Below are 16,563 nucleotides of genomic sequence, written 5' to 3' on the forward strand. Positions count from 1 at the left end.
GTTGCTCGCTGGACCCACACTTTCCTGTTGGGAATCTCTGCACCAGCAGTCTCCAAGCTCAAATCAAGTCCCCACCCCTTTAAATGCTGCTTTGTAATTGGCTTACTTTGTAAAGCTTACTGTGAGAGAAATCCCTCTCCAACCCAACTGCTGCATAAAAAAGCATTTTAAGAACAAGAAAACCAACCCCCCCAAAAAACAACAACAACCCAGAACAATCTGAAAGGAGGAGGAGGGAGAAATCCAAGCTTTGGTTTTAAAAAGCCTTTCTTCTGCTCAGAAAGAGCTCCAAGGAAGCAGGAAGCATTTGAATCCCTGCCTTTTTACATGCTGCTTTGTAATTGGCTGTGAGAGAAACCAAGCTGGCGTGTCCCATGCTTTGCTTTACGCATGGGGGTTTCACCCGGGCTGAGCTCAGGGGAGAGGGAAGAATCGGGTTAACAGAGGAATGGGCAGTCCCGGGATTTGTGAGGGCTGGCAGCGAGGTCATCTTTAGTGGACTGAAAACTCATTCATAACTCCAAGGAACAACCGAGACAGTCCGGGGGCAATCGTGAGTGAAAATACCCATGCATAAACGACAAGTGTCTCACATTTTTGACCCTTGAGAATTCCCTGTTACCTGGCTGTCCCACATGTGCTCAAAGTCCATGTCGGCTGGGCACAACTGTAGAGAGACATCTGTCGACACTTTCCGAATTCTGAGACTCAGGATCTCCAGAATGCTCGTAAAACTTTTTCTTACACGCTGACATGCGACCAATACCTAATGAAGTTATTGCTTTTGTGCTGCTTTTTTGGTATTTTGATTCAGGCCAGCACAGATCGTTGGGGCCCAGAGATTCGAAGGTCCGAAGCCTCAAAATGGATGCCAGCATTTGGAGCAATGAGCTCATTGAGGTAGGAGCAAATGGAGTGGAAAGAGTGTCAGATGCATCGGCTGGGTCAATGGGAAACGTGACATTTACTGTATAATTTAATGGCATTTAGCAGCTCCCTGGAGGATTTGGCTTTATTTTATGGTGTGTGTAAAACCTTTCATCCCATTTATGGGGCTGAAACATCACCAAACACTAATTAAGAATCCCGTTTTTGTAAGCTAAGTGAATCGGATGATTATCTGGGACCTGACTGAACTAAATGCCAGAGTTTTAGATGTTGCAGGAGTATTGTGATTGTTCTGGAGGCCTCACTTCAAAAAGGATGTGGACAGGATCAAGCAGGTGCAGAGGAGAGCAACGAGGATGATTAGGGGCCTGGAGACCAAGCTCTATGAGGAAAGGTTGAGGAAAGTTTAGTCTAGAGAAGAGGAGGTTGAGGGGGGACATGATTGCTCTCTTTAAGTATTTGAAGGGCCGTCACTTAGAGGACAGGGAGCTGTTCCTGCTGGCAGCAGAGTATAGGACTCGCAATAATGGGTTTAAATTGTGGGCGAAAAGGTACCGGCTGGATATTAGGAAAACATTTTTTACAGTAAGAGTTGTTCGACAGTGGAATCAGCTTCCTAGGGAGGTGGTGAGCTCCCCCTAACTGGCAGTCTTTAAGCAGAGGCTGGACAAGCACTTGTCAGGGATGCTCTAGGCTGATCCTGCACTAAGCAGGCGGTTGGACTATATGGCCTGTATGGCCCCTTCCAACTCTGTGATTCCATGATTATGTGTAGGTGCTTTAGGGCATACCTGTTCCCCTAAGACTTTTGCTTCTACGTATTCCTGTTTTCCTAGGCTGGTACCAATGTTGGTAAGGAATATTAAGATTCAAAGAATTGTACAGATGCTTTCAAATTCACTTGGACTTGTTGACTATGTTGTCATTCTTCTTGTTTGATGCTGTGTTGGGATGTTGCCAGGGCTACACAGGGGCTGAGTTCCACAGGAGCATGGGAAAGCTTCCAAAATCAAATTAGTTTATTTGATTTATCTCCTATGGGTTTGGAATGGCTTACAACAGTTTTTTCCGAATGCATTTCCATCCCCGAAGGCTCACAAATAATGTGTTAACCGGCCACAGAATTTAGTTCCCTGATTTTTTAAAATCTCTAGCTAGCCCTTATGGTCATAGTATATTTGAGCCTGTGTGGGTAACACCTGATGAAACAGGATTTACTGTACATTTTGTTGTTGTTGGTACTTTGATGTGGAAAAATACGTATCCCTGAAAACAAAGTAAAGTTAGGAAGTTTATTCAGAACAGAACAGAGCTATGATCATAAGGAGAATCATTAGAGAAAGAATCCACCTTGAATCAGAAAATGGCAGATTAAATAGATCCTCATGCAAGAGGTTTGGATACATGTGCACACAACATCTAAAGAGTGTAAATTAAGATAACCATTCCTAGTTTATTGCTCTATTGACAAAAGGAGATAAAGGCAGGTTATAGCCAAATTCCTGGGTTCAGGATGTCGTGGAAGTGTGAGTTACGCAAGGCTCCTTTGGCACCTGGTCTTATTGTGTCTTCCTTTACATTCTTTGACTCTGAGGAATGTACTTTCACTACCTGACTGAGGCCTTTGGAATTATAGAAACCATTTTTCTTCATCAATTTTTTTACCCTGCTTTTCTGGGAGTGGGGGCTCCAGGTGGCTTACAAGAATAAAATTTAAATGACCACTTCCCATACAGTAAACAACATCCTGGGCTGGTGCTGGATCAACTGGGCTGGCTTCCTCAAGGCCAGAGGCTGTGAGCTGTGGGCCAGCTTGGTGTAGTGGTTAAGTGCAGTGGTTTGGAGCAGTGGACTCTGATCTGGAGAACCGGGTTTGATTCCCCACTCCTCCACATGAGCGGCGGACGCTAATCTGGTGAACCGGGTTGGTTTCCCCACCCCTCCAAATGAAGCCAGCTGGGTGACCTTGGGCTAGTCACAGCTCCCTTAGAGCTCTCTCAGCCCCACCTATCTCACAGAGTAGTGGAGAGTGTAAGGGAAGGTGTTTGTAAGCCGGTTTGATTCTTCCTTAAGTGGTAGAGAAAGTCGGCATATAAAAATCAACTCCTCCTCCTCCTTATTCTTCTTCCTAAAGGCTCGTCCCTCTGGCTACAGCCAGGCCTCCTCACAGGACAGCTAACAGAAGTCTAGTCTTAATGTTACATAGCTGGTAGACATGTTCCCAAGAACTAGGCTTGCCAACTGCCCAGTGGGGGTGGGGAAAAGCCTGCCAATCCACCAGGCTGCCCGCCAACTTTCAGTTGGTCAGCGGGTGGAAGAGGGCTAGTGGAGGGGGGCATAGAATTTGGAAGGCGATTGCTAGAGCGTCCGTGTCACTGCCGTGTAAACCCGGAAGGGACGTCAACTCGTCGCACGCGCCCCGATCGCGTCCGCCAGCCATGCCCCCGCAAATCTCCCACCGATGGCGAGGAGCAGCCTGGCAACTTTCACAAGAACTCTTCTCCCTTGCTATAAAATTTTCAGTGGTTGGTGGGGATGGCGGCTTCAGTGCGCTGTGTGGCTCCTTATCTCTGCCCATGGCTGGCAGAGGCAGAAAAAAAAATTGTGTAAAGCAATGAAAATGCGCATCGTTGATGCAGGTTGCAGAATGTAGCAGTTTCAGAATCCTTGACATGGAATATAAGGTGTTTTTCTTTTCTTTTGGCGCATATTGTTGCTTGTTCTTCACTACACAGCATGTACAGAGAGTTCTGTTTGTGCGTATTTCCTTATGGCCTCTTTCCTTGTCAGAGCTTGACACTTTACGTAGATCTGTTTGTTTCCCCTTTTGTAGCTTTTCATTGTGATAGGGAACAAGAGGGCAAACAGCTTTTGGGAAGGAAATCTTCAGCCCAACGAGGAACTGCCTACGGATGCCCCGACAGACAGGAGGCTAACTTTTATTACACAAAAATACAAAGAGGGCAGGTTCAGGAAAACCACTCTGCTTTACAAAACCAAAGAAGAGCTAAATAAGGTAAAAGCTCACAGAAACATGGTATGTGTTACTTTTCGTGGCTTGTTCCAACAATAGACAATGTGTGGTAAAAGTATATTTTTCCTGAATCTTTCTGGTTTGGGAGTGTCACGACTGAACCCCTGCCGAGCTCAAGCCATGTTTGTAGAGAAACCGAGCCAGGTCAGTAAACTCAAACCCCCTTTACAAAGCAAAAAGCTTTATTGAAACTTAAAAGGTTCACAGTGGACTAAAATACAGGTTACACAGTGTTAAAAGAGCCCCGTGGCACAGAGTGGTAAGCGGCAGTACTGCAGTCCAAGCTCTGCTTATGACCTGAGTTCGATCCCAACGGAAGTCGGTTTTCAGGTAGCCGGCTCAAGGTCAACTCAGCCTTCCATCCTTCCGAGGTCGGTAAAATGAGGACCCAGCTTGTTGGGGGTAAAGGGAAGATGTCTGGGGAAGGCACTGGCAAACCACCCCGTAAACACACTCTGCCTAGTAAACTCTGGGATGTGACATCACCCCATGGGTCAGGAATGGCCCGGTGCTTGCACAGGGGCCCTTTACTTTTACCTTACACAGTGTTAAGGCACACTGGTATGGGAAATGACAAAATTCTTAGCTGGCTAAATATACTTACTCTTGCTGTTACATAGCTGCTGATCTTAATAGCTATAAGGTTGCCGTTTCAGGCTGTGAAATAAGTTGCTTGCATTGAGGCATTGTGAAGGAAAGAGAGCTAAAGCGAAGATGAATAGTAAGAAGTGACCACCATGAGGCATAGCTTAACTTATGGCAAAGTGGACTTAGGTCAGATGATCCACAACTCCCAATCAGAACAGTTACTAGGGAGAAGTCTCTGGATGGTTCAAACTGGTTTAGGCCGGGATAGCGTTCCCAGGAGAAAGAGTGGCTTCATTCCCCCCTCCCATCTTGCCACTGATGTGCTGATCACTTACTTAAGCTGGTATGTACCACTGTCCTTGAAGGTGCTACCTGTTAGGATAACAAGCTGCAGGTATCGCTTATTAGCTGAGAATGTTGACTAGGCCTCTGGGAACTGCAAAAGCAAAACTTAAGCACACAAAATGGAGAATAAACTGATGTCAAGCACAAAATGGTTCTTCTGTCTTCACGGGGTGGGGTGGGGTGGGGTGGGGTGGGGTGGGGGGCTTCATTCTTCTATGTACTAGCCCATGACTTCCTTCACTTGCTATGTGTGTTTCCACATTTACACCGGTGATGCATAATTAATTGAACAATGAACTAAAGCTGCCAAACTGAACCACAGAGAACTCACATAGGCCTAGGCCCTACCTAGGAGAAGAAACACTCCAGGGAGAAATATAAGCCAGTTTCACAGACAATCCAATCTGTTATTATTATTATTTTTTAAATCCTTCTCATGTCTCAAAGACTTTTCAACGAATGCCAAAGTTGAATGCCCCCAATATTTTTACCTTTTTATTATAAATATAACCCCCAAGCAAAAAGAGAAAACCCCCACAGAATATAACAATGGTGGCCAGTCTAGAGATAAGCCTCGATAAAAAAGTTTCCAAATATCTAAAAACTATATCCATGCACAATTGTCATGTTTGTGTGATGCATTCAAATATTGATAATGTTGTAAGGTGCTCAGTCCACTGAATTATTGGAGGTGGGCATTTATCTTTCTAGTCTTTTAGCAGTAGGAAGGACATGGAGGGTTCATTTTTGTTGGCCATCAGTTAGTCTCCAGGAGACGAGCAAATACTTTAAAAGTATGTAAGCATCCTTGAAAATCTATAAATATTCTAATACAAAATTGATATGAGTAATCACTTCCTCCCCAAAAGACTGAATCAGTAGACAGGCCCAAATCATATGGTTAAGATATATATCATGTAAGTTACAAAGCCGCCAATTGGACACTTTACTAAAAATGTGCTGCGGTGTCCAGTATATCCTTAACATAATTTTTTGCTGAATAAGTCACAGCTTGAGGTTCATAGAAACAGCAGGTATAAGATTTAAGGCCATATTCCATTGCTTTTGTAAAGTAGGTGACCTAGCTCCTTATTCCGTTCATTTCTGAGACTTTGCATATCATATTTATTGAACAACATCAAATATTTATGAACAAATATTGTAGGTTTCATTTTCAGTGTTGATTCAGTGAGAGTTTCCAAGAGTAAGGGGATTCTGAACACTTAAGTGCTACAGGGCCATATTTAGATACCAACAGATGTTGCAGTTGTACATATGGCCATTCAACAGAGGTTGAGAGGTCATATATGGACCTCAACTGAGAAAATAATGGGCACCCCATTCCTGAAGGGGGATGGATGCATGGCGGTTGAGAGTAGCGCAGATGCCCCACCTCCACAGAGGCTTCTTGGCCACCGAAAATAAAATAATATTTTAAAATGTAAAATGGGAAAAATGCCCCCATAGAAAGCAGCGAGGCTACGCCACCAAAACAGATGGTGTAACAACGCTGCAACTCGAGGGCGAAAGGGGTTAGGAAACTGCCTAAAGGCAGCTCTGCCCTAATCCCCCAGAACGCCCTGGGAATGCCTGGCACCAGAAGTCAAAGCTCTTCTTGGTTTTCTACTCCCCCCAATAAAAGCTTTTATTACAACCTCAGTTTCTGATTTCACCCAAATACCATGTGTTCTTTTAAAAATTGCTGTGTACCTGTTTTAGTGTGAAAGGGAGGCATTTTCCTGTATCCACTGAGTGCAGTATATCAGTGGAGTTTTCCCCCCTGTATACAGGGCATGCTGTTTTCAGCTGATGCGCCTCAGTTCCGATTTACCAATTCCCAAGAAAATTACACCACAGTGTGATTTAATAATCTTATGACGGCTGTGGTCTCTGAAATGTAGTGTGCTCTGACCTTGCTGTATGAATCTCAGCTGAATCCATCAGCTCCAGAGTGAGGAGACCCATAATGTTGTTCACTAAATTAGGAGTCATTAAGTTGGTGTTCAACTTGTCGCTGATGTTTTTCATCTTTATGGTCAGGCCCTGTGCGCCGCTGTAGTTAAGCAGGAGGTATTGGAAACCATGATGTTGCTGTTCAGCGGAGCAGATGTGATGTGTGCTACCGGCGACCCTGTCTACAGCACACCGTACTTGTTAGCCAAGAAAGCTGGACAAAGGCTGCAGATGGAATTTCTCCACCACAATAAGTTTTCAGGTATGGATCTCTGCCACTACTCTTGGCTTCTAATATAAATGTGCATCAGATTTGCATGCAATATTTCACTGGTAGGGTTGCCAGCTCCAGGTTAGGAAATACCTGGAGATTTTTTGGGGCAGAGCCTAAGGAGGGCAGGGTTTGGGGAGGGGAAGGACTTCAATGCCATAGAGTCCAATTGCCAAAGTGGCCATTTTCTCCAGGGGAACTGATCTCTATCGGCTGGAGGTCAGTTGTAATAGCTGGAGATCTCCAGCTAGTACCTGGAGGTAAACTGGAGAAATATGTAAACCTACGCTAAAATAGTAGAAACTAGAGAGAGGCGGCAGCGCGTGGCTCAGTGAATGCAGAATGAAAATTAAGAAGAAAAGCAATGCTATTGCTAGTAAATTATATTCATTTATATAACCAAACCTGGAAGACAAGCGTTCATTTCACACAATATGCCTCGCAGGGCTTAAGAACCAAAAGAAAAAAAGAGAGCAAAAATATGCTAAACATTCATTGCTGCCAATAGGGCTAATAATATTTACACAGGCAAGGTAATATTTACACAGGAAAGGTGGAAATTCCACATAGGAAAATTACATATGATCACGAAGAAGGTCAAAAGCTAAAGTTCAAAGTCAATTGCAAGGTTGGGTAGCAAAGACGCGTTTCGAATATCTTCATCAGTTTGGTGAACCAACGATATTTAAGGAGACCATCACAAATAGATTAATCCCATTCAGGTGCAGTGTGCATCTATAATTGATAACAATAAGCAACATGACTATCCTGAAATCTAAACCCGAGTGGAGAGAATACATACATCACCACATTCAAGGTAAGTTTAAAAAGCATGAAACTGACATAATTAGCTTACCCACTGCTTCAATGTAGCAGAAACCGCACCGGGAGGATTTCACAGAGTTCCAAACAATTCTAAAATATGACAGAGCAACGTTATAGACATCTCATCAGAGAAATTAATAGTAAAGAAGTGGTATAGAAGAATCTTACAAAAAATCTGAAAATGCAGAGTGTAAAAGAATTGATAGAAAGCTCGACGACACCAATCGGAAATGAAAAATCAGTGCTTAATCTTACAGTAGCTCTTGCGGAATATCTTGCACAAAAAGTAGGAAGGAAGAAAGGAAGAAATCCCATAGATTTACTGTCACTGGGAGCACAATAGGATAGATAATTTGAGGGATAAATGATGGTGCTAAAATTCATAAATGTAGATCACACCTATCTTTGCAGGAATGTTTGGATATTGGGGCTGCACAGGTAATAGCATGGGCTTTTTAAAAAATGATATTTTTCACTTCTTTCACAGATTTCCCTAATTATGATGCTCAGTCAAACAGTGTTTCCTTTCAGGATTCATCATCTACCTTTCTTTGTGAATATTTATACAAACTTTCATTCAACGCTGCAAAGCTCTTGACTGAGAGAAAATTAAAAGAAGGTATTTCTGTGTTTTTGACCTTCCTCACACTTAAATGTGGTTTTGTATAGTGTCGTTAAGTTCATGACCCTTTGTTGTTTTGTATTAGAATCTTAACAGTAACATAAGTTGTATTTTGTATGTGTAAAGTGCCTTCAAGTCACAGCTGACTTATGACAACCCCTTATGGGGTTTTCAAGGCAAGAGACTAACAGAGGTGGTTAGCCATTGCCTTCCTCTGCCCAGCAAACCTGGCATTCCTTGGAGGTCTCCCATCCAATTACTAACTAGGCCGGCCCTGCTTAGCTCTTGAGATCTGACGAGATTAAGCTAGCCTGGGCCATACAGGTTATATTTCACTAAGGTTTTTATCATGTTCTTCCTCGAAACAGCCCAGGTCAGGGTATATGACTCTCCCTTCCTGCCTGTTATTTTCACCACAACTCTGTAAGGTGGGTTAGGCTGAGAGGGTATGGCTGAGGGTCATCCAATGAATTTTATGGCTGAATGGGGACTACAGCTAGGTTGTCCCCATCTAAGTCCTTTAGAAGGAGGAGGAGGAGAAGGAGAAGAAGAGTTGGTTTTTATATGCCGACTTTCTCTACCACTTAAAGAAGAATCAAACCAGTTTACACTCACCTTCTCTTCCCCTCCCCACAACAGATACCCTGTGAGGTAGGTGAGGCTGAGAGAGCTCTAAGAGCTCTGACTAGCCCAAGGTCACCCAGTTGGCCTCATGTGTAGAAGTGGGGAAACCAACCCGGTTCACCAGATTAGCGTCCGCCGCTCGTGTGGAGGAGTGGGGAATGAAACCTGGTTCTGCAGATTAGAGTCCACTGCTCCAAACCGCCGCTCTTAACCACTACACCACGCTGGCTGTCTTTAGGATGTCAGACATTCCCTAGTGATAACCCTCACAAGTCAGTATTTTAATAGGATAAGCAGAGCAGATTTGATGTGTGGCCGGGCCTTACCAAGGAAACATGGGGCGTCTTTCAAGGAATGGAGCACATTTTAGCATTGCTATGTTTGTTACCCATCTGTAATGTTTATACTTCTCTGGCCAAGGTTGATCTTTTCACGCATTTTTCAGAAATCTTTCTTGAAAGCTGTGGATTTGTTTGCCTTTTCCTCCTGACACTGAGTGGGTTTTGTAGCATCATTTCTACCGGCACAAAATAGATTGACTCTTTCTTGGCCTCCATTTCCAGTGATCGTGGGGGAAAAAAATATAAAGAGCAGCACCTTTTAGCTATTGCATGCTGCGATTCAACTGTTCATTTTGCAATCAACTTCTGTCAGGCTACGTTTTTTTTCCTGCAGCTTTCAATTTTTCTAAGTTCAGAAGGTGTTTGTTTTGTTACTTACATTTTTTTTTCTTTTTGCTTATGTCCTTATGGTTTTTGTAAACCTTGAAATTGCCAAATACAATATTATTCTTTAAAAGCTGTTTTTTTTAAAAAAGGTGAGGTTGTTTAAAGAAAACACTTTGAGGAAATGTTCCTTTGCCTTTGATCTATAAGTCAGTTGTGGAGTTTATTTGTCTGACATCTTTGATGAAAAAAAATCATCATTTGAGCTCAGATATTCAGATATTGAGCTCAGATATTCAGATGAGTGAGAGGTTAATTAATTTCCATTCTATTGGGTTCCAGGGGGAGTAGATTGGGCCCATATTTCTCCTCTTTATAGAAACCTGGCCATTGTCAATGTTTATTTACCATACAGCTAACCTGATGCATCGGGGTAATATACAGCTCCCTTAAATAAAACAAATAAAATGTTTTTAATTCTTTATGTCCCACATTATATGTCACGTCCACGCAAAGGGAGGTTTCGTCTCAGCACAACCCTGCTTTAAAATGCAAGCTTACCTAAGATCTTTTCAGCTCAAATGCTACCCAATCTGTTGCTTGTTCACTACTAGGAAGGGAGAGAAAAAACACTGGCCCCGCCTGTTGCCCATATTTTTCCTCTCGTGGCTAATAACCGTTTTGATAGGTGAAATGGTGTGTGATTAGAAGGATTAAACCCCTTCTCCCCTCCGCATATGGGACTAGTTTGAATTGAGGTCACGCATGGCTGCAGTTTTTCCATTTGTGGATCTCCCAGCTTTTCATCCTGTTCAAGCCTTAACCTCGTACAAAGTACCCCTGCCTGAGCCCTCTCCTCTGCCTGAGAGCCAGTGTGGTATAGTGGTTAAGAGCAGTGGTTTGGATTGGTGGACTCTGATCTCGAGAACCGGGTTTGATTCCCCACTCCTCCACATGAGCGGCAGAGGCTAATCTGGTGAACTGGGTTTCTTTCCCCACTCTTCCACATGAAGCCAGGTAGGTGACCTTGGGCTAGTCACACTCTCTCAGCCTCACCTACCTCACAGGGTGTCTGTTGTGGGGAGGGGAGGTGATTGTAAGCCGGTTTGATTCTCCCTTAAGTGGTAGAGAAAATCAGCATATAAAAACCAGCTTCTTCTCCCCTGCCCCTTTGTAACCAAAGTGGAAGGCTTTGCTCCACCTTCTAAATGCTTTATTTGTTTAGTCTCCAAAAAGCTTAATCTCCACTGATGTAAAAGCCAAGGAAGCGTTTGTGCTGTTGGTTAAAGAAATACCTGAAAAAACTTTAAAAGTGCTGTATAACATTTTTTTTTTTAAAAAAATCCAGAATTATATCATTTTCAAGAGTTAGGACAAAATTGACTCTTAGCAAGAAAGACAGGTTCTAAATAAAGTAAATAAATGAATATAATGTGGCTTCCCAAAAATGTCACTTAACATTTCCCCAGTTTTTGTTCTTCATGTTTTTTTTTTTTTTACATCAAGTCACAGCTGACTTATGGCGGCCCCTGGTGGGGTTTTTAAAGTAAGGGACGTTCAGAGGTGGTTTGCCATTGCCTGCCTCCGCGTCACAGCCCTGGTATTCCTTGGAGGTCTCCCTTCCAAATACTTGCCATGGTCGACCCTGCTTAGCTTCTGAGATCTGACGAGATCAGGCTAGCCTGGGCTTTCCAGGTCAGGGCATTGTTCTTCATAGGAACAGAAAATACATAAATAAAATTCTTGGAATGTATGTCAAAGAGTTTATCTGAAGACTGCTTCAGATGTGAAAATTTTATCAGCAGTAGAATATCTGAAGAGAAGTACACATCTGCCATTTTAGATATTTAGTGTATGCGCAGTTTTTTTCAACATTTGTTCCTTTCACAATACATATGAGTGACCTTTGGGAAAGAAACCCTGTTTGCCTGCATTTGAAAGTGTTAAGAAAACACACACAGTTATGTGCACTTTTGTGTGCTTGGATATGTGAGAGAGCCTGCGTGGTGTAGTGGTTAAGAGCGGTGGTTTGGAGCAGTGGACTCTGATCTGCAGAACCGGGTTTGATTCCCCACTCCTCCACATGAGCTGCGGAGGCTAGTCTGGTGAACTGGATTTGTTTCCCCATTCCTACAAACAAAGCCAGCTGGGTGACCTTGGACAAGTTACAACAAAAAACAACAAGCATGGACAAGCAAACAATGTAACCCCCAGTTGCATTGCGGAGTAATACAGTCCACAGTACTATCTAATTTTTGCATCTTTCTGATGCATGGCTAGCCCATGTTCACGCTGGAATATCCATATAGCTGGTTTGTGGCCGTAGTTTCCATCAGCCCTTTTTGCTGTTGCCTTATTTCATTCATCTTTAAGGACTATCCTCCAGAAAGAAGCTAAGATCTGGGCTGTTACGGTTTTCTTCATGCAAAGGTCACATTTTATTGAACCACAGGTTTTTGTCACAGGAGAAAGGAAAATTTAATTTTTCAAAGATCTGCCGAATTTCAGTAACTTAAAGGGAGGGAGGTTGCTACCTACCACTCAGTTTTTTTCTTTTTCTTTTTGGTCTTTCAATTCATGCATCTCCCCCCTCCTCCTTTTGAACTTCTTATATGCAGAGTGTAATAAAAGGTGGTGTGCTCTGGAAAGCGGCTTTTTGAGCTATTATGAACACGATAAGACTGCATCCCCGAATGGGATGATTGACATCAGCGAAGTCATCTGTCTTGTCGTTCATAAGGCAGACTTCTTTTTACATGCAGGGTAAGTTCTAGTTCACCTCTTTAAAAAAAAAAAAAAACTTTCTTTAGAAATGTCTTCTTCCAAATGCGGTCAGTTGGGGGACTTTCGAATTGGCTCCTTAACAACAAAAGAAGTGCTACCTCTTGGAGACATTAACAATAAGGCGGGTGGATTGAGTGTTCTGTGTAATTTTTTATATTAGTGGGACCATATACAGATGTGGTTTTCCAGTGGGGTGAGAGACTGACAGCTGCAGCTGTGGGCATATACCATTTCTTTTAAGAATATAAGAACATAAGAAAAACCATGCTGGATCAGACCAAGGTTCATCAAGTCCAGCAGTCTGTTCACACAGTGACCAACCATGTGCCTCTAGGATGCCCAGATGACTGCAGCAGCATTGTCCTTCCTGAGTTCCACAGCACCTAATGTAATAGGCATGCTCCTCTGATACTGGAGGGAATAGGTGTGCATCATGACTAGTATCCGTTTTGACTAGTAGCCATGGGTAGCCCTCTCCTCCATGAACATGTCCGCTCCCTTCTTTTCCTTTTATGTTGCCTGCATACTTGCTGATGGCCGCCTTCTCTCTCTGGTGGTGTAATGAATGGGATGTCAGTAGGGGAAAAAGGGGTTTGCAACTGGTCACTTGACACCGCTGTAGGTGGGGAGCTAACACACATGTTTCAGTGGGCACAGGTGAGCTGTCTGGATGGATGATTAAAGTGATTTGAAATTGAAATGGCCAATGCTGGGATTACAAATGAAGAAAAAGGGGAACAAAGAAACTCAACTTAAAAGTCAGGGGAAACCAAAGGGGTTGTGCTAAACACTAATATAGCAACCAATAAATTTATTTTTTATTCTACATTGTGCACAATTGTATTTAAAAACACAGGGCCTAAAATACAGGCTTCCTAAAAAGCACAAACGTAGTTACAAATATTACCAACACATAATAGTTGATGCTAGTACATAAACTGACCAAAATCTGCCAAACGCGTTTTGGCCTTTTATAGGCCTTCCTCAGTGGTTGTACACAGACAATTTTACAATATACATCCTGACATATACACAAATGTTGTACAAGGTAAAATATATATAAAAAAGTCTTTTGTACACATCCAGTGTTTCAGGATGTGTATAACCAACAAATTGTGAGCCGTGAGCCATGTTTTGAGGCACATGGACAAACTATTTTAACATAAAGGATGTGTATTGTGAAATTGTGTGTGCATGACCACTGAGGAAGGCCTGTAAAAGGCTGAAACGTGTCCAGTCAGATTGTGGTCATTTTATGTATTAACATCAACTGTTGTGTGCTGGAAATATTTGTAACTATGTTTGTGCTTTTTAGGAAGCCTGTAGTTTACCTCCAATGTTGGGATTACCACATAGCAGGTTGAAGATAAGGTTTTAAGTGGTGGGTTTGGGTGTGATTTAGGAGGGTGACAGATATTGGGTACCATCCTAAAATTTGTCTTCTCTCCCATTCATTTTTTTTTTTAAATCAGCATTGCTGGGTACCAGCTCCATGATAGCACATTTGTCCATCAGGTGTGAATTGTAGAGTCCGCCTGCTAAACCACATATTGGCTAATTTTGTATACATTTTGGAGTGGTGTGCAGTGAAGGTGGAGGCAACTTTTGGGGGTATTTGATTTAAAAAGGCTCTCTAAAATGTCAGTTACAAGCCTAAAGCACAAGGCACCTGTATGTGCCGTGAAGGGGCTGCCTCATTCCCATGTCTGTTGGTCACAGTCATGCCGTTTGCTCAGCGTGCAAAGCATATATGGTGCTGAATTGTGAGATCCTTCTCATCTCCCACTTCCAGTTCCAGTTCATTTGAAAAGGGGGAGCTGGACTGGAAGGCTGGCTACATTCTGTGTGTGTGTGTGTGGGGATAAAGGTACCAGATTTTCTGCTCAGGATTCAAAGTGTTAAGGGTGGCCCAGAATTAAACTTGACTCTGTCCACATTGGTTGAGAGGCTTAGATCTCTCTTTTTAAAAACCTTCAAATAGGCAAACAGGGTAAATGTTAGATTTATCAATGAACAATATTGTACTATCCACATCAGGTATAATCTGATCTCTTTTTATTAATGTATCCAGCCTTTCCTGTCTTTCTCCCCTTCCATCCCCCTGTTCATCAATTCGACTGTTATGTTGTTTAAATGTATACATAAGTTGGAGTTGTTTTAATAGAAAATCATTAAAGCTTAATAAAAGCTAAACTGGTTAGCAGAGGCAGCTTATATAACCTATAACCCCCTCCACCAAACCAAACAAAAAACCACACTGACCAAAATCGGAATGAAATGCAGGGAGATCTGAGCTATATTGTTGCTTTGCTGTTAGAAAGCTTGTCCTAAATAAAACTGACTCTTCTTGTCCTTGGTGGTTTTAGAGCTATATTTACCTTTGAAATCTACTTACTGTCAGAACGTGTTTTTCTGTTTGGTGCTGAAGCTGCACATTCTCAAAGAAAATGGACCCAGGCGATTGCCAAGGTAGCGTTGATTTTTTTTTCCTGTTCAAGTTAAGCCAAGAGCCTTTGCGTTAACTGTAAAGTAGCACTGCTGTCTGAGAACCTTGAGTGAAATCAATTTTAATGCAAGTGGATTAGTGAATTCGAATTTTAAGTGGATGCATATAAGCATTACCAGAAAGTATCTGGTTGCAGTTATTTGTAGGGCAACCACACAATGAACCAAAGATTTTTTTTAAAATGGTTTTATATATAAAAAAAACTTCGTATTCAGCTAATGTTATTAGATTTCTCATGGTAAAGCCTGATAAAGGGTACAAGCGTGTGATCCAACACTTCTAGGCAAGCAAATTCATACACTTCTTTGTCCGCTGACTTCAAGGAGTACTCAGAACGATGTAACTCTGCTTAAGATTGCGTCAAAGAATACCAGCCTGTGGCTAATATACCATTCTTGGACAAACTTCTTGAGCAGGTTGTGGCTGCACAACGTCAGGCTGCCTTGGATGAGATTATCTAGACCCATTTTCATTTAGATTCAGGCCTGGTTTGGAGAGTGAAATGACCTTAAATTGGCCTGACTAATTAGCTTTGCTGAGAGAGTGATAGGTCAGGGTGTCAAACATAAGGCCCAGGGCTGAATTCAGCCCCTTGAGAGGTCTTAGCTGGCCTGTGAGCCATCTGAGGCAGTCACCCCCCCCTCCACTCCTGATCTGGGCTGACGAGCCCACTACGGGCTCACTAGCCAAGGCAGCTACCCCCCGCCCAGTCCTGAGGTGTCAATGATCAAAAACTGGTAAATAAAAGAAAATTCTTGCATGCCCAGGGTAGTTCCTATCACCACTTTGGGGTCTTGAAGCAGTTTTCCTCCAGGCCAGATTGGCCAGGGATCTGGAGGATTCCCCCCCCCATCTTCTGGGTGTAGAGTAGGGGTCACGGGGGGCAGGTAGTTGTGAATTTCCTGTATTGTGCAGGGGGTTGGACTAGATGACCCTGGTGGTCCCTTCCAACTCTATGATTCTATGACTGTAAGAGTGTTATTGTGTTAAGCATGTTTGTATTTTAAGTAAAAAATAAAGTAAAAATACTATCATTAATTGGCTTTGCCTGTGTCTTCTATAAAATTTGTATTTCTGGTACCTGGCATTAAATTTTATGGTACACATGGCCCAGCCTGACGAAGTGACATTTATGTCATAGCTGGCCCTTGTAACAAATGAGTTCAACACCCCTGCTATAGAGTCTCCCAACAGCTTTCTGTGCCATTCCTACTTGGCTCGGGCTTTCCTCCCCAGAATCTGGTGCTGATGGAATAGTGCTCAGTCCACTGGCGACTATGCAATGAGGTTGGGCTGGTTTTTACAGCTACATGAAACCCCTGGAATAGGGTGTCTAGGGATTTGGAGTAAGGTGTCATGAATATGCCAATGGTGCCCAGCTCTGTTTTTCCTGAACAGCTGAATCTTGTGCTTGAAGAAGGCTTTAGGGTGGACGAGGGCCAGTAAACTGAAACTCAG

General features: G+C 42.9%; 1 protein-coding gene across 1 annotated transcript in view; it reads left to right on the forward strand.

Moving 5' to 3' along the window:
* The window catches only part of ARAP2 (ArfGAP with RhoGAP domain, ankyrin repeat and PH domain 2), a 128,839-nt gene that overhangs the window by 55,798 nt on the left and 56,478 nt on the right, over positions 1-16,563 (forward strand). Inside the window, 6 exon segments of the mRNA XM_056855272.1 lie at positions 815-900; positions 3,722-3,904; positions 6,896-7,070; positions 8,392-8,523; positions 12,434-12,578; positions 14,966-15,068. Of these exon segments, the coding sequence (XP_056711250.1) occupies positions 815-900; positions 3,722-3,904; positions 6,896-7,070; positions 8,392-8,523; positions 12,434-12,578; positions 14,966-15,068 (824 nt within the window).

Source organism: Euleptes europaea, chromosome 9, assembly GCF_029931775.1.
Source record: "Euleptes europaea isolate rEulEur1 chromosome 9, rEulEur1.hap1, whole genome shotgun sequence".
Taxonomy (NCBI): Eukaryota; Metazoa; Chordata; class Lepidosauria; order Squamata; family Sphaerodactylidae; genus Euleptes; species Euleptes europaea.